The 25,575-nt window shown below is 38.8% G+C and overlaps 1 protein-coding gene across 1 annotated transcript in view; it reads left to right on the top strand.

Annotated features, from left to right (window-relative positions):
- The window catches only part of SCAI (suppressor of cancer cell invasion), a 133,100-nt gene that overhangs the window by 67,043 nt on the left and 40,482 nt on the right, over nucleotides 1-25,575 (top strand). Inside the window, exons 4-6 of the mRNA XM_021691496.1 lie at nucleotides 18,324-18,419; nucleotides 18,988-19,074; nucleotides 20,161-20,259. Of these exons, the coding sequence (XP_021547171.1) occupies nucleotides 18,324-18,419; nucleotides 18,988-19,074; nucleotides 20,161-20,259 (282 nt within the window). The remainder of the gene's footprint in view (nucleotides 1-18,323; nucleotides 18,420-18,987; nucleotides 19,075-20,160; nucleotides 20,260-25,575) is intronic.

The raw sequence follows: 25,575 nt of genomic DNA, 5'->3' as shown, positions 1-25,575 counted from the left end.
CCCAGATGCCCCGGAAATCTTTAAAATTTACCTGTTTAGACTTTTTTCTTCTTTGGTCTCCAGTATTATCCAGGTGAACCTTATTTATTCAGCATTTACTTGAGCCCCAGTATGTGCCACATTCTGTATTGGGTACAGATAATTTAAAGATAAAACTACCAATCCCTGCCATCAAATAGTCTGTGACGAAATTAGAAAAACACAAATCTGTAGCCTCAGATTTAGCATATCTGTTAAGCAAATTTCCCACACACCTCTGTGTACTTGTTGAAATTAAGGCAAATAAAAACGTTAAAGTGGTAGTGGATTTAAAGAGTGAGAAGGCGTTTAAAAGTTTGCATGAAAATCCTTTGTGACTCCCAAACTTTTATTCTCAACTCTTAAAACATTAACAAGGTTATAGGAGCTCTGACCACTTCCCCTCCTCCTCCTTCTTCTCCCCTTTTTCCCTTCCCCCTCCTTCTCTCCCTTCTAATTTATAGAGCTGTATTTCATATAATAAAATTCACCCAAAGTTTATAGTTAAGTGGTTTAGTATCCTTACAGAGTTGGGTACTATTAGCACCATCTAATTTTAGAACATTTAATCATCCCCAGAAGAAACCTCATACCCCTTAGCTGTGACTACCCCCTTCCCCAGTCCTCAGCCCTTGGGACCCGACCACTAATCTACTTTTTGTATCTATGGATTTCCCTATTTAGGATATTTCATATAAAGAGAATCATACAATGTCTTTTGGACTGGCTTCTTTCATTTAACATGTTTTTCAGGTTCATCTAGTAACATGTATCAGTACTTCATTCCTTTTATTACCGATTAATATTCCATGTATAGATTTACCACACTTTATCTAATCATCAGTTGATAGACATTTGAGTTATTTTGCACTTTTTGGCTGTTACAAATAATACTGCTATGAACATTTTTGTACAAGGTTTTGTGTGGACATATGTTTTTAGTTCCTTTGAGTGCATACCTTGGAGTGAAATTACTGGGTCATATGGTACTCTATGTTTAACCTTTTTTTTTTTTTTTAAAGATTTTATTTATTTATATGACAGAGAGAGGCATAGTGAGAGCAGGAACACAAGCAGGGGAGGTGGGAGAGGGAGAAGCAGGCCTCCCGCTGATCAGGGACCTGATGCAGGGCTCGATCCCAGGACCCTAAGATCATGACCTGAGCCTAAGGCAGACGCTTAACAACTGAGCCACCCAGGTGCCCCTATGTTTAACCTTTTGAGGAACTTCCAGACTTTTTCAAAGAGGCTGCACGCCCAGCAGTGTATGCGGTTCCAGTGTCTCCACATCTCACCACACTTGTTATTGTCTTTTTTTTAAGATTTCATTGTTTTTTTAAGTTTTTAAAAAAATTTATTTAAGTAATCTCAACACCCAACTGGGGCTCGAACTCACGACCCCGAGATCGAGTCACATGCTCTTCTTTTTTTTTTTAAAGATTTTATTTATTTATTTGACACAGAGAGAGAGAGTGAACACAAGCAGGGGGAGTGGCAGGCAGAGGCACAGGCTCCCCAAAGAGCAGGGGGAGCCCAATGTGAGACTCGATCCCAGGACCCCGGGATCATGACCTGAACCGAAGGCAGTTGCTTAACCAGCTGAGCCACCCAGGCGCCCAAGTCACATGCTCTTCTGACTGAGCCAGCCATGTGCCCCTTTAAGATTTTATTTTATTTATTTTTTTATTTTAAGTAGGCTCCATGCCTGACATAGAGCCCATTACGGAGCTTGAACTCATGACCCTGAGATCAAGACCTGAGCTGAGATCAAGAGTTGGATGCTCAACTGACTAAGCCACCCAGGTGCCCCAAGATTTTATTTTTAAGCGATCTCTACACCCATCATGGGGCTTGAACTCACAACCCTGAGATTGAAAGTCGTATGCTCCACTGACTGAGCCAGTCAGGCACCCCTATTGTCTGTCCTTTTGATGAGAGCCATTCTAGTGGGTGTGAGGTGGTATCTCATTGTGGTTTTGTTGTATTTCCCTAGTGACTAATGATGTTGAGCATCTTTTCATGTGTGTATTAGCCAAATGTCTTTTTTCTTTTTCGGGGAGGACAGAGCGAGCTCAAGTTGAGGGGAAGGAGGGCCAGAGGGAGAGATAGAATCTCAAGCAGGCTCTACACCCAGCATGGAGCCCAATGCAGGGCTCATCTCACGACCCTGAGATCATGACCTGAGCCAAAATCAAGAGTCGGATACTTAAACGACAGAGCCACCCAGGCATCCCAGCCAAATGTCTATTCTTATCCTTTGATCATTCATCAGATTGGGTTATTTATCTTCTTAAGTTATAGTTGTTTTGGATATAAGTCCTTCGTGAGATGTAATGATTTACAAATGTATATTTTTCCATTCGTTGGGCTGTCTCTCCACTTTCTTAAGGGTGTCCTTTGAAGCAGAGAAGCTTTTATTTTAGTAAAGTCCCACTTGTTATTACTCTCTTTCATTGTTTGTACTTTTAGTGCTGTGTCTAAGAAATCATTGCCTAACCTGAAGTCATCAAGATTTATTCCGGTTTTGTTCTTTTATGCTGCTCATTCATATTTAGATCTGTGAACCATTTTTAGTTAATTTTTGTGTATGGTGTGAGGTCTTAGACATTTTTAAAATCAGAAAACATATTTTTTCAATTGATTATTGCATTTCTTTCATATTTTTCTTTCTTGTTCCTTGTTCTCCCTCCTTGCTTATACTTGTAATGCTTAGATTGAATATTCAGCCCAAACCCTGTGCAACAATCTAGTCTCTTTTCATTTTCATCTCTATTCCTTTTTTCATCACTTTCAGAAAATGTCTCTGAAATTTGTCCACTAAATGCCATATTTCTTTTTTTATTCATTTACTATTTATGAGACATATTTCATCTTGTCATTTCATATCAGCACTTTTTGCTATACTGCTTTTCAAAAACTAGGTATTACATATTTGACCCAAAGTTTACTAGCTTCTCTATATATTCTTATTTGAATATAAGAATGAGTATAGTATGAGTATGTTTTCACTCAGTAGGTCTGAGAAGCATAATGAATTTAGCAATGGCATTTCCCTTCTTAAAAAAGGAATTATTTTCCTAATCTGATTCTGAATTGTAAATGAATCATAAAGTTCAAGTAATCTCCTGCTAGAGATTCTCTGCCTGGTTAAAATCACTGTAACTACTACAACAGTAACAGTAACACATACATTTCCACATAGCACCCTACAGTTTGTAAATCACTTTTTTTTTTAAGATTTTATTTATTTATTTGACACAGAGAGAGAGAGAGAGAGATCACAAGCGGGGGTGGGCAGAGGGAGGGAGGGAAGCAGGCTCCCGGCCGAGCAGGGAGCCCGATGCGGGGCTCGATCCCAGGACCCCGGGATCATGGCCTGAGCCGAGGGCAGACGCTTAACGACTGAGCCACCCAGGCCCCCGGAAATCACTTTTAAGTACATCTTTATCTTTAGGCCACATGATGACAGTATCTATAGTATCCAAAACCCCTCCTAACTAGGAGTGCCTAGTTAGTGGCTCTGTTGACTGTCCCAACTCTTGATTTTGGCTCAAGTCATGATCTTGGGGTCATGAGATCGAGCCCTGCATCAGGCTTTGCACTCAACAGGAGTCTGCTTGAGAGTCTTTCTCTCTCTCCCTCTGCTCCTCCCCCTGTTCGCATGCACATGCGCGCACTCTTTCTCTTTCTCTCTAAAATAAATAAATAAATCTTTAAAAAAAAAAACAGCTGCTAACTAGAATTGAATTGTTTCATTTCACTCTTTTTTTGAAATGTTTCGATTGTGCAGATGTATTTTACCAGCTCAAATGGGTCTCATTGTGATCTTTTTTTTTTAAGTGCCATTTTAATGATCACACTGATTTTATTTTGAGTTTATTTTATTTAGTTTTAAGGTAATTACAGAGTAAAATTGAGTCTGTGGGGATGGTAGGAAACCCTAATACATGGAGAAAGTTGTGTGAGATCTAATCTTTAGGACTATTTATTCATTGTTACAGAAATTTATTATAATATGCCTATGATGCCTATTTCAGTTTAGTTCTTGAGCACTTGAAACTATATCCGTTCAAGAATTAATCCTTTGGGGGCACCTGGGTGGCTCAGTCGTTAAGCATCTGCCTTTGGCTCAGGTCGTGATCCCAGGGTCCTGGGATCCAGCCCCGCATCGGGCTCCCTGCTCTGCGGGAAGCCTGCTTCTCTCTCTCCCGCTCCCCCTGCTTGTGTTCCCTCTCTGTGTCTCTCCCTGCCAAATAAATAAATTAAAAAAAAAAAAAAGAATTAATCCTTTGACTCTTGTTCTCTAAAATATTCAGTATATAAAGACACAGGTCCCACCAGTTTGAAATCTCCCTTCTTCATTTGTTAAGTCAGTAATTTTGTCAGTATATGTGTGTAACTTGCAGGTATCATAAATTGCTACCTAGAAATCAGTATTTTCTATACTAATATATTGATTGCCTCCCGGATGTGGAGCAGTCCTTTCTAAAGTGCTATTTTAAAATTTGGCAATACTACTAATAATAAATTTTGGCCTAGAAGAATGGGTAAGCAAATTCATCAGGGGTTTATTTTCAGTGTTTTATGTGCAGGGCTCTCTTTATTTTAAACAGCCATAATTATTTCTATGGTAAGTGTGGTGAGTAAAGAATATATATTATCTGAATGCTTTTGGGTTGCTGTTCGAGAGGAAATGTGGCCAGTGGGCACAGGTCAATAGTTCCTGAGAGATTAGTACTTAGACTCCCTTCCTTTTTCTTCTCACTTTTTAAGAAAGTCTGTTTTACACATACACACAAACATAGAATAATACAGATCTATTAAAAAGATTTTGGTGGATATGTCAATGAAAGGTATATGGTATATGGTTAAATGATACATGGTTAAATGAAAAACCATAAATTGTAAAAACAGTGTGCTCTTTATGATCTTGATTTATCAAAAATTCTATATTTCATTGATGTTCTATATACCATATTAACTCTTAGTGGGGACTGTTTGCTCTTAGTGCCTAGTTCAGTCCCTAACCAAAGACCAAATATATTTGGGGGCTGATTTTCTCAAGTGTCTGGTACGTGTAGGGTATCTATTTTCTGTGCTTGTTTATATAAATGAAAGTGCTTTGTTCAATATTAGATCTTTTTTTTAATAATTTTTTTTATTATGTTAGTCACCATACAGTACATCATTAGTTTTTGATGTAGTGTTCCATCATTCATTGTTTGTGTATAACACCTAGTGCTCCATGCAATACATGCCCTCCTTAATACCCATCACCGGGCTCACCCATCCCCCCCACCCCCTCCCTCTAAAACCCTCAGTTTGTTTCCCGGAGTCCATAGTCTCTCATGGTTTGTCTCCCCCTCTGATTTCCCCCCCCTGAGATCATGACCTGAGCCAAAATCAAGAGTCAGACACTTAACCAACTGAGCCACCCTTGTGCCCCCACTTTTTTTCTTGAGTTCACAAACTAGTTATTAAACTTACAGTGCAGTGTAATATGCTTTCAGACAAGTACACATATTATAAGTGTGGTTTTTTAAAAAGATTTTATTCATTTATTTGACAGAGAGAGACACAGTGAGAGAGGGAACACAAGCAGGGGGAGTTGGGAGAGGAAGAAGTGGGCTTCCCATTGAGCAGGGGGCCTGATGCGGGGCTCGATCCCAGGACCCCGGGATCACAACCTGAGCCGAAGGCAGACGCTTAACGACTGAGCTACCCAGGCTCCCCTTTTTTTTTTTTTTTGTAAAGATTTATTTATTTATTTGAGAGAGCGAGAATGAGAGAGAGAGAGAGAGTACATAAGAGGGGGGAGGGTTAGAGGGAGAAGCAGGCTCCTCGCCGAGCAGGGAGCCCGATGCGGGACTCGATCCCGGGACTCCAGGATCATGACCTGAGCCGAAGGCAGTCGCTCAACCAACTGAGCCACCCAGGCGTCCCTCCCAGGCTCCCCTTTAAGTGTGTTTTTTACAAACAGAGCACATCTGTGTGGTTTGTACTTGCATGAAAAAATAGAACATAGAGCACCTCAACAACACCCTTGTATTCCCTCTCACTTGGACTTTTTAAACTCCTTATGAGCAGAGTAAAAAAGTGCATTTCAGTACATGAAAGGCTTCAGAGTTTCTATATAATACCTTGGGTATAATAAGTTCCCTTTTTACTCTTGAAGGTGTGTCTTTCCACCTTATATTAAGTCATTCATCTAACTTGTCAGAGCCTTTTGATTTTCCCAGACATGAATATCTTAATGAAGTGTTTTTCTTGACTGAAAATATCTCCTTATATTATGTGCATAATAAATAAGTTCTTTCCACTCACTGTGTAAGAAAACATAGTCCAAGACAGTGAGAAATGGATAAAATGAGTGGTGTTTTTCTTTTAGTAGCTCTTGCATGTGGTTACAGTAGTAATGAAGTGAGAATAATGTTAGAAATATCTTTGAATACTGTCAGAAAATGATCAAAAGCCCAAGTGCTTGCAGGGTTCCAGTTACCATGGTGACTAAGACTGCTAGAGCAGAATGGAATATTTGCTGGGATTATATAAGGCAGCATCTTGAGACATGTATTTGAGATACACAGCTGTGTCTACCAGTGATACCCATGACCTCTGGTGCTTTGAGACAACAGAGGCCTCCAAATCACTGATTATTTGACTCTGGAGAAGCAAATACACATGGCCAAAATAAGTATTGGAGGTCATAAAGATATATATATACATATCGACAGAGAAGTACACCAAAGTAAAGTGTAATGGTGTTAAATAAAAATAACTGTAGAAATTATTTTGATTAAATATGCTCCCAGTATTTTAAATTAAAGAAGAAATCCCCTACAATGCTTTCTTGAAAAGCCTATTTTTAGGATGCCCTGGTTCCTAAATAGGAGAGGGTAACTGGGAAATTAAGGGTTTGCTCCCTTGTTCCCTTCCTCCCCTACCCCACCCCCTCCTTCCTCTTTCTTCCCTCTTTTTCTGCCCTTCTCTCTTCCTTCTCTTTTTTCCTCAAAAAATTAGTATTTTCCTAGAGGCAAGTTTTGCAAACTGGTAATGGTAAAGTATATGTGATTTCAGAGATGATACTTAAACTACCTGTACAAGCTTGTGATGAATGCTTTTGTTTTCTGTGGCTTACCACTCAAAAGAATTGCACATGCATTTGAGGTAGCCTGCCACCAGAGTATAACAGATATCTCGATCACGTGATCTAGGGAAGCAATGACTAATAAGAATTTAATATGAGCCACAAATGTGATTTTCTAGTAGCTGGATCTTAAGCATATAAAAAAAAATAAGTGATGTATTTTGTTTGATCCAATATATCTAAAATAGTTTATTTCAACATGTCATCAATATAGAAAAATTATTGAGATCTTTTACATTCTTTTTTTCATACTTAGTCTTTGAAGTACACTGAATATTTTATACTTATATACATTTAAGTTCAGATGGGCCACTTTTCAAGGACTCAGTACCCACATATGGCTCTTGGCTCAGGCAAAATTCCTCCCACTTTTAACTTCCATTCTCAGAATGGTCCACTGTGCTTTCTGGTGAATACATATTGGCTGTTTGGGGGGCTTCTCTTCTTTGCAGGTCCATCAGATGTTGTATTTGTTTCTTCTGTCTCTTCCTGTACAGATGCTAGCGGCCTGTGGATCTTTTGGCTGTTGGTGATTTGTCCCCACCCACCTGTGTTTGGGGACTTGAGAGATACTTTATTACTTACTGTATTAGTTTGCTAGGACTGTCATAACAAAATACCACAGATTGGGTGGCTTAAACAACAGAAATTTATTGTCTCACAGTTCTGGAGCCTAGAAGTCCAGGATCAAGGTGCCACAGGCTTGGTTCCTTCCGAGGCCTCTCTCCTTGGCTTGCAGATGGCCGTTTTCTTTCTCATATGGTCATCCCTCTATGCATGCGCATCCCTGGTGTCTCTGTGTGTGTCCTCATCTCCTCCTTATAAAGACTGTATTAGTGCCCCCCCCAAAAGGCCTTGTTTTAATTTAATTACTATACTTCTTTAAAGGCCCTGTCTCTAAATGCACATTCTGAGGTACTGGGGGTTAGGACTTCAATATATGAATTTGCAGGTGACATAGTTAGCTTATAACACTTACTTTGCTGAAAATGTTGTTTGTAGGGTTTTGGTTTTATTATCTAGGGGTTCTGTCTGTTTTCGGAATGTATCTGAGTAAAGACCGTGCTGCTACCCTTTCCCCAGAATCCAGAAAATCAGTGATTTAAATGCTATGCCAAAATTTTAAACTATAAAAGGATGAGTATATTTCTAATTAGTTCTTTCTGACCATCACAGTTCAGTATAACCTGACCTGAAACATTACTCTTTATGAAGATCTTAATTGTCAGGCCTGGCTAGGAACAGAAATAAGCCTTCTTCACCTTTTTAGTTGCTAGTGGGTGAGATCAAGGATTGGTAAGGGGGAAGATATTTGTGTTTACTTTTTGAGGTCTTCCAGGAGGAGTGTAAAGAGAAAAAGTAAAGATGTTTTAACAACAGTGGATTTCATGAAATCCTCCAAACAACCTCATTCACGTCTATTTTCTTGGTTTATAAGTAAGAAAGCTTTGGCAGATAAAGCAATAGCTTATGTTAATGGGATAGGTTCTAATTTGGGAATTGCTACTTCAGAGAAGTTCTTCCTCAATATGGGAGTTAGGATCCCAGAATTACAGGGGAGCTCTGATAGCCTCTTCTCTGGAGGTGACACAGGCAAATGCTAGACTGTAGGAATGGCTCAGTTAACTTCCTGGCTTTTTGTACTCATTCATCTCCTTGGTTCTCAGAGGAATTCATATCTGTCAAGCTCCTTTGGGTATCATCATACCTACAAAAGAGTCATGGATGTTTGGTGGGACAAGGCAGCAACACCATAGAGGGGACATGGGATTTAAAACTTGACAATTTTTTTTCCTACGAGCAAGGTGCCATTAGAAATAAATTTATTAATAGTTCCGTTTCTAAATGTAAGAATTTTTATACTTCTGGAGCTGGTTCACAGGAGGAGGAGACACCATTCCATAGCTTTATTTGGCTTGGCAGGTCTAAATTCAAACTGGGGGTGATTATTCAAAGTTATTCAAATTCATAAACCATTATTAGGAATGGAACAATGTGCTGAGTGTCTTCTTTTTTTTTTTTTAAGGTTTTATTTATTTGGTAGAGAGAGAGCGAGCACAGCAGGGGGAGCGGCAGGCAGAGGGAAAGGGAGAAGCAGACTCCCCGCTGGGCAGAGAGTCCAACGACGGTCTCGATCCCAGAACCCTGGGATCATGACCTGAGCCAAAGACAGACGCTTAACCAACTGAGCCACCCAGGCACCCCTGCTAAGTTCCTTCTATGTGTCCGCACCATTCTAGGTACAGGATTAGGAATAGGAGCAGGATACCAGGATAAAGAGGATGTCCACCTTCAACCTAATCAAGCACTCTTGTGCATTTTCTCTCAAACTCTCATTCAAAAAAAAAGCTTTGCTCCCTCTTCAGTAAACAAAAGGGTTGATATTGTGGTACCATTAAGGTATCCTCCCCTAAAGGAAACACTCAGCCTTAATAGCCTACACCTCTTGATACCCCCAGCATTTTCAAACTCACAGATCTATTCCTAAACCTAAATTTGGAAACCAGATATACCAGTCGGTGAAGAAAAGTGCCATTGTTAAAACAAGGAATTGCTCAATTGGCTTTGCAAGTCCCAAACACAGTTTTGTCTGGTATACAAATGAACACAGAGGCGTGGATTGGAACAACGGTGTCACTGTAATACAGACCTCTCTGTGTAAATAAGAATATGTAATGGGACACTGTGCTCCTTGACTGAAAACCTTGTTCAGAGAAGTTGAGTTAGGCGTTTGACCACAGCTTTGGCCACAGCTTTGTTGGAGGTCAGTTGCATCCCATGACCTGGGAGAGCTCAGAGAGAGAGAAATTTACTGATGTAGAATCAAAATCTAGGTTGTTTTCCTTATGGTAGAAAGAAGAGAACATTAGATTAGGGGTTAGAAGGTTTGAATCTGAATCACAGCTCAACAATTTACTGATCATGAGTTCTCAGGCAACTCACTTAAGCTCCTTGATCCTCAGTGTGTGTGTGTGGGTATTTACATATACATATACATATACATATACATATACATATACATATACATATACATATACATATACATATACGTATACATGCCCTGAAGAAGCCAAGCAGTTAAGGATGGGCTAAGGAAGGAGAAGCCAGTAGAAGAGAACAGAAAGAAGAGAGAATTATAAGACGGCACACCCCAGGGAGGACTGACATGAGGAGGACGAAAGAGTGGCTGTTGGACTGGAATGTTAGGTGTGGGTGGGCATCAGCGATCCTAGCTAATTCAGTTTAGTTAAGACAGTTGATTTAGGGGCGCCTGGGTGGCTCAGTCGTTAAGCGTCTGCCTTCGGCTCAGGTCATGATCCCAGGGTCCTGGGATCGAGCCCCACATCGGGCTCCCTGCTCGGCGGGAAGCCTGCTTCTCCCTCTCCCACTCCCCCTGCTTGTGTTTGCTCTCTCACTGTGTCTCTGTCAAATAAATAAATAAAATCTTTAAAAAAAAAAAAAAAAAAAGACAGTTGATTTATAGAAACCCAGAAGAGATTTCCTAAATTTTAACATCTCAGCATACATTGGAAACATCTCTGAGAACCAGGTTTAATCATTTGTACTACATTTCTTCCTACCATAGTCTCCTAACTTTTGTTGAGAGTTTAGGATTTAAAAAAAGAGCAGTTAAATGCCATACTTTGAATTTCCTCTAAAACTTTGGATGAACAGTATGAGCAGCCGATTTAGAACATAGGTGCCTTTGCAAAAAGTGAAATATCAGGTCATTTAGCTTACAGGATAATTCACAGAGCCTCATTTAACTTAATTCTATGGACCATTGATTTCCCATCTCTAACATTAGTAATAATGACCAAATGATATATTCAGAGTTTAAAACCATAGTCAAGCTCTGAATAGTAAAGGAATTTGTCTAAAACCCTTTATAAAATACCTCAGTTAGTTTTAGACTCTAATAGAATTACAGTGGTTTGTGTATTAGCTTCTGTGACATGTCTCATTAGAGAAAGGGTGATCACAGGACTTAACCCTTTAGGAAGTTAAAAAAGAATTTTAACTCTATGTTGAAAAAGAAATTCCTGTCGTTATAGCTGAGTATTTAGACTACCGTGACAGATGTTCTAAATTCTTTTATGGGAAATAGTATAGAATTTAGCCAACATTGTTCAGAGCTATAAATCAGGAAATATTTGTATGCTTACTACTTATTGTCAGGCGCTTTGTTCTAGCCTTTTAGATCGCCTTCTTCGTGCTTTTAGTCCCTGTATAGAATTCCCTTCCTTAAAGCCTTTTATGCTGAACACCTGAAATTATATATGTCATCATGAAATAAAACACTGAATTCTGGTTCTGCTTTCTCAGTTAGCGGGGTGTATTACTGAGGTTTATTAAATCCGTCAGTTTGGGAAACTCGGAGGAACTTGCAGGCACATGCTTACTTGAAAATCTGCCTAAAGACTTTACACAGTATCTGTAAAGAAGCCCCCAGGTGTTGTCAGTTTTCATGGAGGTGATGTTGCTGCTTAATGCTGTTATATAATAATACAGTCTTCCTAGCAGGAGCCACACGATAAGAGTCTTAAAGATTCTGGCAGCAACTTCAGTTTTAAAATATCTGATTAGCACTTTCTCACTAGGGGTACATGGAGACATTAAAAAAAAAATGAAAACTTGGAACAGATGTGGAAACTGGTATCTAGAGTTAACTTATTTCTATAATATGAAATGAATTTCTCCTTATCGTAAGGATAATGGAAATGGATTTAAAAATGTAGCTACTGGGCGCCTGGGTGGCTCAGTTGGTTGGGCGACTGCCTTCGGCTCAGGTCATGATCCTGGAGTCCCGGGATCGAGTCCCACATCGGGCTCCCTGCTCGGCAGGGGGTCTGCTTCTCCCTCTGCCCTCTTCCCTCTCGTGCTCTCTGTCTCTCATTCTCTCTCTCTCAAATAAATAAATAAAATCTTTAAAAAAAAAAATGTAGCTACTAACTCATTCTTGTTATGTGTACCTGAAAATTTCACGTAGTCCCTTTGCTTTTTAATTCATTGTCTTAACATCCGGTAGAGAAATGCATATCTTTTTTCACTTGTTAACTCCACTTACAGAAATTTACCTTTTACTCATATGGCATAACTATTCAAGATTATTAGTATGAAGATGTTTATTGCAGCATTTTTATAACAGGGAATAACTGGAAGCAATATAAATGTCTGTTGGGAATGGATTGGTTAAATAAATTGGTTATTATGTACTACATTTTACACAGTAAATGTTGATATGATTGTATATGCACTAAAAAACGCTGATATATTTTTAAATTTAAAGGGCATGTTAAGGGGCGCCTGGGTGGCTCAGTCATTAAATGTCTGCCTTCAGCTCAGGTCATGATCCCAGCGTCCTGGGATCAAGCCCAGCATCGGGCTCCCTGCTCAGTGGGAAGCCTGCTTCTCCCACTCCCACTCCCCCTGCTTGTGTTCCCTCTCTTGCTGTGTCTCTCTCTGTCAAATAAATAAATAAAATTTAAAAAAAAAGGGCATGTTAAAATAAATATACAAATGATAAATTAAAAGGCATGTTATAGAACATTATATGTAGTTTTGATTCCATTTATGTAAAATAATAGAAAAACTCACATATTTACTTAAATGTATATAGAAAATGCGTTCTTTTTTTAAAATTTTATTTTATTATGCTATGTTAATCACCATACATTACATCATTAGTTTTTGATGTAGCGTTCCACGATTCATTGTTTGCGTATAACACCAGTGCTCCATTCAATATGTGCCTTAATGGTGGTTATTTTGGGGGGCTAGAATTGAGGGGCAAAGCAAAAGGGTATTTTTTCTTGCTGTACAACATACAGCATTTTTGTTTTCCAAGATACTTTTTCAAAATTGAGAAAGAAAGGAAAAAATATAAGATTTCTGTGATAGATTGCTTGTAAAAATCATTCCCTTCCCTGTATCCATGCCTGTGAGTCATCCCCTCCCACACTGACCCTGGACTCGGCCATGAGGATTGCTTTGGCCAATGGGACAGTGCAGACACGATGCAAAGAATCGAAAAGAATGATGCACATTAGAACTGCCCTCTCTGGGACGCCTGGGTGGCTCAGTCGGTTAAGCATCTGCCTTCAGCTCAGGTCATGATTCCAGGATCCTGGGAGCGAGTTCCGCATCAGGCTCCTTGCTCAGCGGGGGGGGTCTGCTTCTCCCTCTGCCTTCTCTGCCTGACACTCCCCCTGCTTGTGCTCTCTCTCTGACAAATAAGTAAATAAAATCTTAAAAAAAAAAAAAAGAACTGCCCTCTCTTTTGCTGCTTTTGGGATCCTCATGGAAACTGAGCTAGCCTGTTGGATGACAAACATGTGACCCAGCACCCTGGCTGCCAGCCAGGCAACTGCCAGACATCTAAGGGAGGCCCTTCACCACTAGCTGTCCACAGTTACATAAGCGAGGTCTGGCTAAGACTTGTGCTACTGTTTTATTAGCTGATAATTGCCTTTGTTTCTCTTGCATATTATCTTATTTCTCTCTCTCTCTCTCCCTGATGATCACTTCTTTCTCTTTTGCCTATCCAGATCACTTTCTTCGAGCAGCTTTCCCTGACTACTCAAGCCCTCCAATGTATCTCTTTTCTACACTCTCCTATTACTTTTACTTAGTTACATATAATTAAATACTTATGTGCTATTTTTTCTCTTTTTCCATATATGTGCTAGTCTTTTCTATCTAACTAAATAATAAGCTCCTTGATTGTAGAGATCATATTTCACATCACATTCTCTGGCCTTCATAATACTTAGCACTTGATAGAATTATATGTAGTGACCAGGTTTCCTCCTTCCATCCCATGTCTTCAAAAAACACCTTGCCTAACTGCAAGGCAAGTGTTAGCAATAGCAAGATACCCCACTAGGGCAAGAGAAAAGCTATAGAAACATAAGCTGTATTTGTTTCTGCTCTGTAGCTATCTTATTTCCATGAAATTATGTATCCTTTGTTAAGTAAGTTAAAAAATATATAGCAGGTTTATGTGTGTGGGGGGTAGTCTCTTTCTGCTAATCTCAAATATGTAAGTGTATTATACACTGTGCTACATATGTTTATATTAAACATGAAAAATATTAACAATATAGTAAGTGAAAAAAGTTTACATTAGAAAACAAGACAAATACTGTGCCTGTATACACAAATACTGTATATGTATAAAATCTGGAAGGATATACATCCCTCTCCCCCTACCCCCCAGTTTCTCAACAAAAATACTACTTCAACAAAATACTACTTCAGATTTCATTATATTAGTATAGTTTACCAAGAATATTTAGCTTATTACTTATTTATGTGAGATAAATAAAGGATTTCTTTTATACTTGAAAGTTAAACTTAGGGATGCCTGGGTGGCTCAGTCTGTTAAGCATCTGCCTTCGGCTCAGGTCATGATCCCAGGGTCCTGGGATCGAGCCCCGCATCGGGCTCCCCGCTCGGCGGGAAGCCTGCTTCTCCCTCTCCCACTCCCCTGCTTGTGTTCCCTCTCTCGCTGTCTCTCTCTCTCTCTGTCAAAATAAATAAAATCTTAAAAAAATAAATAAATAAACCAGCTTTACAAAAAAAAAAGAAAGAAAGTTAAACTTAGGTTAAGTGAGAGAATTTATATTTAAAAGTCTCTCTTTTTGGAGTGCCTGGGTGGCTCAGTTAGTTAAGCATCCAACTCTTGATTTCAGCTCAGGTCATGATCTCAGGGTTGTGAGATTTAGCCCTGTGTTGGGTTCCGTGCTGGGTGTAAAGCATGGTTAAGATTCTCTCTCTCTCTCCCTCTTTCCCTCTGCCTCTCCCCAACCCCGCACTCCATCCCCTCTTCTCACAAGTGTGCACGTTCTCTCTCTTAAAAAAAAAAAAAATAATAATAATATAAAAAGTGTCTCCTTTTACCATGAAACATTTAAGTGTTTTCTCTATTTTTAGGTATTTTAGTAGACTTTTGGGTTATAAGGGTCATTCTGAAATATAGCCTGCACTTCTTTTCTTAATTGAAAATAGTGCTAGTGGTGATCAGAGGGGTATTGATTTAGATGAAGTCATATTAGCATAGACAGGTAGATTAATGAAAAAGAATAGCGAGCCCCCAAACAAAACCACTTTATCTGGAAACCCCAAGTAGAAGGGATTGGCTTTAAGTTTATAATCTAGGAAATGCTCAGGTACATTGGGATTCATTGTACTGTTTTCTGTTTTTGTATATGTTTGAAACCTTCCAGCATAAAAAAGTTTTAAGACATAACTTAAAAAATAGAGATACCTTTCACAAAAGCAGTAAAAATATGAGACATTGTAATAATGTGAACCAAGAAATAGTAGACCTTTATACAAAGCATTGTAAAATTTATTTAGTGACTATTTTCAACATAAATGGAAAGAGATACTATTGACACTAAAAATTATTTTTTAAATGTCAATTCTCCAAGTGGATGTCTAGATTCATTCAGGTCTCATTAGAACCCATTAGGATTTTTTTTTTTTTTTTAGAACTTTGATAAGCTGATTTTGATGTTTATATGCAAATATAAGGAACCAAGTATAGCCAAGGTGTTCCTTAAAAAGAAGAAACATGCCACACTTTTTATAAAGCTATAGTAATTAACAGAATGTTAATGAGGAACTAGAAAAACCAATAGAACAAAGAGCTGAGACCCAAGCATAAAGGAAAATTGATGACTGCAATTCTAGTTCTGTCAAATTATTCAAAAGTCAAGTGATTTTTTAAAATATTTATTTGAGAGAGAGAGAGAGAGCACAAGCAAGGGAGGGGCAGAGCAAGAGGGAGAGAGAATCTCAAGTAGACTCTGCGCTAAGCATGGAGCCTGATGCGGGGCTCTATCTCAAGAATTGAGATCATGACCTGAGCAGAAACCGAGTCGGACACTTAACCAGGTGCTCCAGTCAAATGGTTTTTTAAAAAATTATTCAGATAGAATTTGTTAACACATATCTGAGACTCAATTTTGGTTATATTAAATTTGAAAGGTGAAACTTAAAATCTTTTAAAAGAGTATATTATTGTATGGATGAATTTCTTTAAAAAGACAGAAAAAGCACTTTCCATAAAGATAAGCTGATACATTTTGGTAACTATTCATAAGAAAAACCCAAAAACCCAATTAATAAACATGAGAAGACAAGTCATAGACTGGGGTAAGAAGTGTACCTCACTGTAATCAGTGGGTGATTATTGTTCCTCTATAAAACAAACACCATTTGGCAGTACAACTCTCCCAAGATTTGGTTGACTCTTTATTTGATTCAAGTTAGTTTTCACAATAGCCATAGCCATAGTTTTTTGAAACTTGCCTCTTTTTCTTTTCTAGATGTTATTATAGATACCTTGAACTTATGAAGCTTCTACAAGACAATTAGATCCTTAGATTCTTTTTTTTTTTTTAAAGATTTATTTATTTATTTATTTGAGAGAGAGAGACAGAGAGAGAGCATGAGAGAGGGGAGGGTCGGGAGGGTCAGAGGGAGAAGCAGACTCCCTGCCGAGCAGGGAGCCTGATGCGGGACTCGATCCAGGGACTCCAGGATCATGACCTGAGCCGAAGGCAGTCGCTTAACCAACTGAGCCACCCAGGCGCCCAGATCCTTAGATTCTTTTCCTTGATCTGTCTTGTTCCACTGAAAAATATACTTGGGGCCACTTTCATAGATTTATTCACGGGCTCTCCTCTTTTACCCTGAGGATGAGGACTCCATTGTTAGTGGCGTTTATAACCAGCATTTCTCCATTGTATCTTTTGCACTTATGCATTAGAAATTGTTTGGTCTTTCAATTCTGAAAGTCCTGGAACTTGTGGGTTATCTTTTTTCCTTTTCAGCCCTGCTTGCAGCTAGTTCTTTCCTGAGTTCATCTCTTTTTTGTGTGTTGTTAAGTGCACATAATAGCATCCAGGGCTAGTAGCATACTTTTCCCAGCTTCTTTGTATAAATCCATATGTTCACTAATCACCTTAACTGCTCTCCAAGTGATTGCAGGCAGATGCTGTTTTGCCTCTGTCTTGTATGTGTCATCATTTTTCCAGCCTTCAGGACCAGTTTCGTGCTGCTCGGTTCCAATGCCAGCATTACATATGTTATGTATTTGTTACGGCAGTAGCCTATTCCTGGTATCCATTTCTGTGCTGGCTTTTCCTCAATAAGGCTGCTGTAACAGATCCAACATTTTAGTGCCTTACTACAACAGATTTATTTCTAGCTCACGTGCTAGCTAGAAGTTGTCTGCCGTTCTGAGGCTCCGTTAAATGGGTCTGACTCTGTGTTCCAGGCTAAGGAGCAGCCCTATCTTGGTCTTAGATTGGAGGGAAGTGAAAATGCTAAACTATGCAGTATCTCTTATGTAATCTTCTCTGACATGGTGTGGGTAACTTGCAATAATAGTTCATTGGCCAAAGCAAGTCTTAGGTGTTCAAATGACAGGGAAGAATTTGTCTCTGAGGGGTTTACTGTAAGTCACCAGACCCAAGGACAGGGATGTATAGTTTTACTTGTAGGGAGAGGATAGAATAATTGGGAACAATAATACCACCTGCACATCCGCTCCTAGATACATTCCCTAAAGCAACAGTGTTTTTCAGAGTTCTGAGTTCTTATATGAGGATAATAAACATTTGGAAGTTATCAGGGTATAAATGACTGTGAATAAGATCATCCGGGGAGAGCAAAGTGCTAGAAACCTCATGGGACAGGTATCTACAGAGAAGACTAAGAATGAACAGAGGTGGGGAGAAGAATAGGAAAGAACATGTCCTGGACTCTTATAGAACCATTTCTGCTCCAAAAATTACAACTTATTTATTATTTTTTTTTATTTTTAAGGTTTTATTTATTTATTTGACAGAGAGAGACACAGCGAGAGAGGGAACACAAGCAGGGGGAGTGGGAGAGGGAGAAGCAGGCTTCCCGCAGAGCAGGGAGCCCGATGCGGGGCTGGATCCCAGGACCCTGGGTTCATGACCTGAGCCAAAGGCAGATGCTTAACGACTGAGCCACCCAGGCGCCCCCAAAATTACAGCTTTTTTAAAAAGAAAGCCTGAATGCAGATGCTTTGAATTTCTCCAGTTTATACCATCACAAGACTTAATTTCCAAATAGCATCAGAGATTTAAAATTTATACTTGTTTGTTTGTTATTACAGAGATTTGCCACAGTATGGGCAGAAGCAGTGGCAGTCCTATTTTGGAAGAACTTTCGATGTTTACACCAAACTCTGGAAGTTCCAGCAGCAGCATCGGTAAAGGAATTTTATAGTTACAGGAGAATGAAGATCCAGTTTATATTAGTCTCAGTTTTGACCTTTACTACCTCAGTGCTTTTTATCTCTTGGTAATTTTAATATATTTCATCTTCATGACGCAAAGGAAAATAATTTTTTTTTCCTATTTACTTAAGTTTTTAAAATGTAATGCTCTCATTTGATCTTTAAAGATAGTATTATATCTGAAATGGTTCAGATTAACTCTAACATAGGTAGGCTGGTGTGTGGTTTCATTCTAAAATAGGTTTTGTTTATTTGGTCAAAACTGTTTGGAGGGGGGTGTTGCTTTTAATTTTCATGAGCATAGCTCAAAGAAGTTTCTTTTCATGTTTCAGCTTACTTTAAATAGACATTTAATACATGCTTCTTGAATTTAATTGAATGATGATGTTGAAATCTCATGAAAAATTCATGAATTAGAATACATGAATTCAGAATTTCATGCTGAATTGGGTGGTATTTTATCCTATTAAATTTACAGATTTGGTTATTTTTGGAATTTATAGTCTCTTATGTCTATTTTCTTATCTCCTATGTAAAACAGACAAGTCTTGGATAATCGGTATGGCTTGAAGCGGTGGCAAATAGGGGAAATTGCTTCTAAGATTGGGCAGCTATACTACCATTATTAGTAAGTGAATTGCATATGGAAAAAATAAAGCGTTGTCCTGATTTAAACACAGCATGCAGAAGTATGCATAATATCCTTCTTGGTAGGAGGGAAAACTAAGGAGTTACAAATGAACCCCAGATCATAGTGATCAAAACAGTATTATGAAACGATCTTCCATAATCCAAGAACATTATTTGCTTCAAAGGCTTACCTTCCAAACAGTTCATTTGGGTAAAGACTCATGTATAACTTAAATGATTATGACCTTGGTTTTAGATAAATCATAAATACTAAATGAATTTATAGTTCTTAATGACTTCACTTAAATCTTGATACATGTCATAACTTGTATGTTTGAATGAGTGGTTTTCAGGGGAATATTTTAAAACTCATTTGTAGGATATATCTAAAAGGTTACATGAAGCAGATAAATCTTAGTGTTGAGATGAGATCCTTAGTGATGAGTCAAAGAAAGAAGAGAATTCCTTTTAGGAATCTAAATCTCACAGAGTATCAAGTATAGCATAAAAAGCTTGGGCCATATGGAATTTCTTCTTCTTCCTGTCTTTTGGCACTCCATCAACATTCCCCCATTAAAATCACTCTTTCAGGTAAAATATTTTCTTAAGAAGTCCCTTGTAAAACTAGAAATGTTAAACAGAGAACCTGATTCATCAGCATCCTCTGAAGATCAATATGGATTAGTCCATTTCTGAGTCCTATGAGGAAAAAAAAACTGAAGAAATGAGCCAAAGGACAAGTGACTATGTATGGATTTGGGGAAGGCCATGAAAGGTCTGGTGGAAAGATTTAACTGGGTGGAATGCTCTTTGGAGAATCCCTTCAAAGAATAACAATGATATGTACTTTGGATTGCCATCACAAAAGGCTTGGGAGCTTGGGGAGGTTTTTGTTTTTGTTTTTTACCTTGTCATTATTTTTACCCATTGTAAGGGTGTTATAATTATTGCTTTGCTGATTCAAATTTAGGGTAGTCCTTCCCATCCCCTCGTGTAGAGGAGTAGAGGAAGAATGAAACAAGTATTCATCATGAAGATTTTGAGACGCTGTCAAATTTAAGGATTTTTTTTTTTTTCCTCATAGCCTACGCACGTCTGAGACCAGCTATCTGAATGAGGCTTTCTCCTTCTATTCTGCAATCAGACAGAGGTCATATTATTCTCAAGTCAATAAAGAGGACAGGTATGCACCTACTATGTTTTTAGAAAGGAGAGAAGACACTCAGAATTTTTAGTCTGTGTGGAAATTATGCAAAGAAGCACATATTTGTTTCTAACTTTTATTAATTTAAATGGTATTTACTGAGCACCTTACAATGTACTAGGCCTTCTTAAGCATACAGATGTATGTTACCTAAAAGCAATAAATGTTATAGATAGAAGAGATGTCACAGTACCTGGGGGAGTCAGAGCACAAAGGGGGGGTTGATCATTTCTTCTTGAGAGATGAGGGTTCCAGGAAGTTCCAGAGAAAAGAAACAATTCCCAAGTGAGGCTTAGCTGATAGTTCTTTTCAGCCTGTATAATTTGAATTCATATACATTCAAAAGCCTGTTGACAGCTGTTGGTGGGACTAAAGAAAAGGCCCTAAAGCTGTTTACATTGTCTTGTATAAACTGGGTACCTTACTGTTGTGTAGCTCCACTGTAAGAAAAAGAATCACGTAGAATTCATTCTTTCCCAGTGGCAATCTATTGAGTGCTTATTATACATTTGGCAGTGTGGTGTAGATGCTTGGGTGGGAGAAGGAAAAAGAAAAGAAGGTGTACAGGTGTTCTCTTTGCCTTTCAGAGAACTTCTTATGGGAGTTACAGACGTATTTTGGGTACAGGCAGACTGATGTTATTAATTCCAGGTGAAGACGGAATTGCTGAAGAAATCAGGGTTCTGCTGGAGAATCTCTGTTACTAGTGTTCCAGGAACTGTTGGAAGAGAAAGCTCAGGCATAGAAGATCCGAATGTTCCCTCTACTGCCAGCAACAGAACTCACAGTTGTTATATAGTGAAAAGATTATATTCTCTTAGCAGTAGACAAGAACATAATTTTGACATATTTTTCTAGAGGACACTTTGTGGTTGGCTATCATGAGCTTTCTGGCTAAACAGCAACATTTTTTGGAAAGCCCCGCTCTCGTAAATCCCCTTCATTCCCTAGCAAATCTTGTTCAGGCTTGTCCAAAGGAGCTTGCCTGATATGAGCAAGGCCTGCAGATGCTGGATTCTCCACTCCCCCCGCCCCCTCGAAGTCAACGCCGTGCTTCATTCTTAGAAGTTCCATCAGTTACCTCTCCTTCAGATTTTCTTACAGTTTGCCTCACCTGTTCTCACTACAGATATATTTCCTCGGAACCCCCCACCCCCGTTTTTGTATTCATATTGTACAATTTGTGTGAATTCTTGGTGAGATAAATTTTATTTCTAAAAATATGCGAAAGGGCTATGTAATTAGTATCTTTTCAGTATGAAAATACATATAAGGAAAGAACCATTTTAAGCAATAATGAAACACCTTGTATAATTCATTCTTCTGCATGTTCTAATTTGGCTCAAAGGGAAATTGGCCTTGGGCCCTTTGGCTTAAAACCCAACAGTTTCCTTTATTAAAATCCTTTTCTATCCTAATAGCAAATACCCCATGTGAATGATTTTCCTGTGCTGCCTCCTAGAGCAAGGCAGATGAATAGAGGTAGGATTATTTGTAACCAGGATGACAAAATCTCTTGCTTCAGGCCACTAAATTAGAATGAAAGGACAATCCAGTGTGCAAAATCTTGACCTTGTTCCCTGTACCTTAGGAAGGATGGTTGTTGGTAGGATGTTTCTTAGTTCATACAGGGCAGGAGGACAGTCAAGGTAGGAATTGCTAACAGCTACAGAAATGAACAGCTGGTTTAGCATAATGCCCTCTAGTTCCATCCATGTAGTTGCAAATGGCAAGATTTCATTCTTTTTGATGGCTGAGTATTATTCCATTGTATTAATAAAATAAGATGAAAACAGAGAGGGAGGCAAACAGTAAGAGACTCTTAACTCTAGGAAATAAACTGAGGGTTGCTGGAGGGGAGGTGGGTGGGGGGATGGGGTGATGGGCAGTAAGGAGGACACTTGATGTAAGGAGCACTGGGTGTTACATGCAAACTGATGAATCACTAAATTCTACCCCTGAAATTAATAATACAGTATATGTTAACTAAATTGAATTTAAATAAAAAATAAAATAAAATGAACAGCTGGTTGATTAAAACTAAGTAAGAGAGTATTATGCAATTTCACAGTTGCTTTAAAAGCAAAAATCTCTCCTCAAAGGGGCAAATTCTCCCTGCACTATCTCAGTACCTAAGGACTGTGTTAAAGCCAGAAGGAATGGTACATTCCAGCGATCACCAGAAGTGACACATATACAACTCTGAACATGTCTCATTCCATGGGCCCATCCTGTTTAGTAGGGGAGACATTACTGGAGCCACAAACCCTGCCTGTTGCAAACGGCTGAGGCCAAACCTGGTCAGAGTTAGATGTGGAGAGGATGAAGTTTCTGAGTACCCAGAGGTTGGGGCCACGTGGCAGTCAGCCACCTGAGAAAACAGTTTCTCAGGCAAATGTATAAAGTCAGTATCTTAGAAGTGGTGGGCCTGGCGGGCTGGACAAAGCTACAGTTCTGGAGTACCAGAAGAACTTAGTCAGGAGAATCATGATGTCAACCTTAGTGGTGACAGTATGGAAGTTTTTGATCATGGGAAACGTGAATCGAACTTTGAGGACCTTGGCATTTCCTAGTAGTGATATTTATAGGGAGGACTTGAAGTGGACCTTTCTAGTGTGATTCATGGGATGATATTTTTCTTCTGCAGTTTGGTATGTTGTCAGACAGTGGGGCTGTGGGCTGTTGGGTTTTCAGGCCTGAGTGGGGTAGCCTCTTGTGTGTACGAGTGGATAGTACTGCCTTATTTCTCTGCCCTTTGCTGCTAAAACTTTAACACAGTGATTTCCACAATAGAATGCATCCACCTACTTCTAACTTTTTTTTTTTAAAGATTTTATTTATTTATTTGAGACAGAGAGAATGAGAGAGAGAGAGAGCACGTGAGAGAGAGAGAGAGAGCACATGAGAGTCCCGATGCGGGACTCGATCCAGGGACTCCAGGATCATGACCTGAGCCGAAGGCAGTCGCTTAACCAACTGAGCCACCCAGGCGCCCTGCATCCACCTACTTCTGTATGTTTATTTAATACAGGGATTGGCCTGGCTGTTTTTGAGCTGTCTGGTAGCTTAGGATCCTATTTATATTTTTAAAGTGTCATGAAAAAAGAAAAGATAGATACACTATAAGCACCATATGTGCTTACAAAGCTAAAACATTTACTTTCTGGCCATTTGCAAAAATTTGCTAATCCCTGGTTCAATATGTGTTTGTGGATTCTGTGTTACATAGTTGTATAATATGATACAGATTCACAGAACCTATTTTATTTTTATCAAAAAATTAAAGGAATTGTCATACTAACATTTCAACTATGAATTGACATCCTCCTCCTACAAATTTTCCTCCTGTTTTGAATTCCACTTCTGATAATGTGGCAGGCTAGATAATCAAAAATACTGTCTCCAACGGGCGCCTGGGTGGCTCAGTTGGTTAAGCGACTGCCTTCGGCTCAGGTCATGATCCTGGAGTCCCGGGATCGAGTCCCGCATAGGGCTCCCTGCTCGGCAGGGAGTCTGCTTCTCCCTCTGACCCTCCACCCTCTCATGCTCTCTGTATCTCATTCTCTCTGTCTCAAATAAATAAAATCTTTAAAAAAAAAAAAATACTGTCTCCAAAATACCTAGAGATGCTCAATAAACGATCAACTGTCTTTTTAAGATTTTATTTGTTTATTTGAGAGGGAGAGAGACAGAGATAGTGAGAGCATGAGCAGGGAGGAGAGGGAGAAGCAGGCTCCCCACTGAGCAGGGAGCCCAACGTGGGGCTTGATCCCAGGACCCTGGGATCATGACCTGAACTGAAAGCAGACGCTTAACGACTGAGCCACCCAGGCGCCCCAACCGTCCTTTTAAATGGACAGTTTAGCTGTCAAGAAAGTAAGGGAGAAATCCTCAGGTCATTAACCGTGTGACCAGTGCTAGGACAACCTTGTAGGAGGGTGGTTCGTTTTGGTGATAGAAAAGAACTACTATGGATTTCTTCAGAAAGAGGAAAATTGGGGGCGCCTGGGTGGCTCAGTCGTTAAGCGTCTGCCTTCGGCTCGGGTCATGATCCCAGAGTCCTGGGATCGAGCCCCGCATCGGGCTCCCTGCTCGGCGGGAAGCCTGCTTCTCCCTCTCCCACTCCCCCTGCCTGTGTTCCCTCTCTCGCTGTGTCTCTCTCTGTCAAATAAATAAAATCTTTAAAAAAAAAGAGGAAAATTGAAATTGAAAAGAAGGGGTTGGTATACAAGGTATTGGTAAGAAAAAAGTTATCCCTTTGTTCCCTAAAAAGTCACGGACTTCATAAGACAGTAATCATTGTAATAATGGCTAATTGAGGGTATCGAGATAAAATGGGGCCAAATTCTGGACAACAATAACGTGAAAGAAGAAAGTAAAGAATTAAACCATACCAATAACATCCATTTATTGTTCAGAAGAAGCTTAGAGTAAGTAAAGTTTGCTTATTAAAATATTAAGAAAAATATTTTTAAAGAACATAAAGAAAATGTACAATTTCAAAACAGGTAGAAGGGGAGGAAAGTAAAGAATAAAATTATGATGTATGATCTTTACAATAAAAGGTAGGAAAGGAATACACACTAAAATAAAGTATAATTAGCACAAAAAACTAAAGTAGAAATAAGTCCAAGTACATTGGTAATCATAGTAAGTGAAAGTGATCGAAACTTCCTAATAAAAGTTAGGGATTATCAGTATCCCTTTTAAAGGAAAATCCAATAATATAGTCTTTATAAAAGATCCTCCAAAGATATAGGTACATAGAAAAAGATAAAATAGATATCAAGGGGAAGAAATGCCACTATATTTAAGGCAGAGAGTATTATTAAGGATAGAGGTTTACTTCATAATGATACAAGAAAGAACTAAAAAAAAAAAATAGAAAAATTCTAAACTTGTAGATCCCCAATAATGTAATATTATAATAAATCAGAAAGTGACATATTTTATGGGAGAAATTGATAAATGATCTAATGTGTACAAGAAGATTTTTAATATACCATATTTAATCATTTATATATCAAGAAGACCAAAAAATGAGATTTGAGTAAAATAATTAAAAACTTGTCCTAATGTGCTTAAGACTGCCTACAACAATAAGCGATGCACATAATTTTCAAGCTTAAATGAAACTTGTGTGAAATTGATTTATACCTGACACAAAACAGGTTTCAGTTATTCTCAAGTGTAGGATGTCTAGCCGTGGTGCAGTGCCATTAAAAATTAAGAATGACAACATAGTTTTCTTATGTTCTTCCTGTATTTTCCTGCCTGTTGTCTTCTACTCTTTAT

The sequence above is a fragment of the Neomonachus schauinslandi genome, chromosome 13, assembly GCF_002201575.2.
Source record: "Neomonachus schauinslandi chromosome 13, ASM220157v2, whole genome shotgun sequence".
Classification (NCBI taxonomy): domain Eukaryota; kingdom Metazoa; phylum Chordata; class Mammalia; order Carnivora; family Phocidae; genus Neomonachus; species Neomonachus schauinslandi.
The sequence above is the reverse complement of the archived record's forward strand: the minus strand, read 5'-3'. Positions and strand labels throughout refer to the sequence as shown.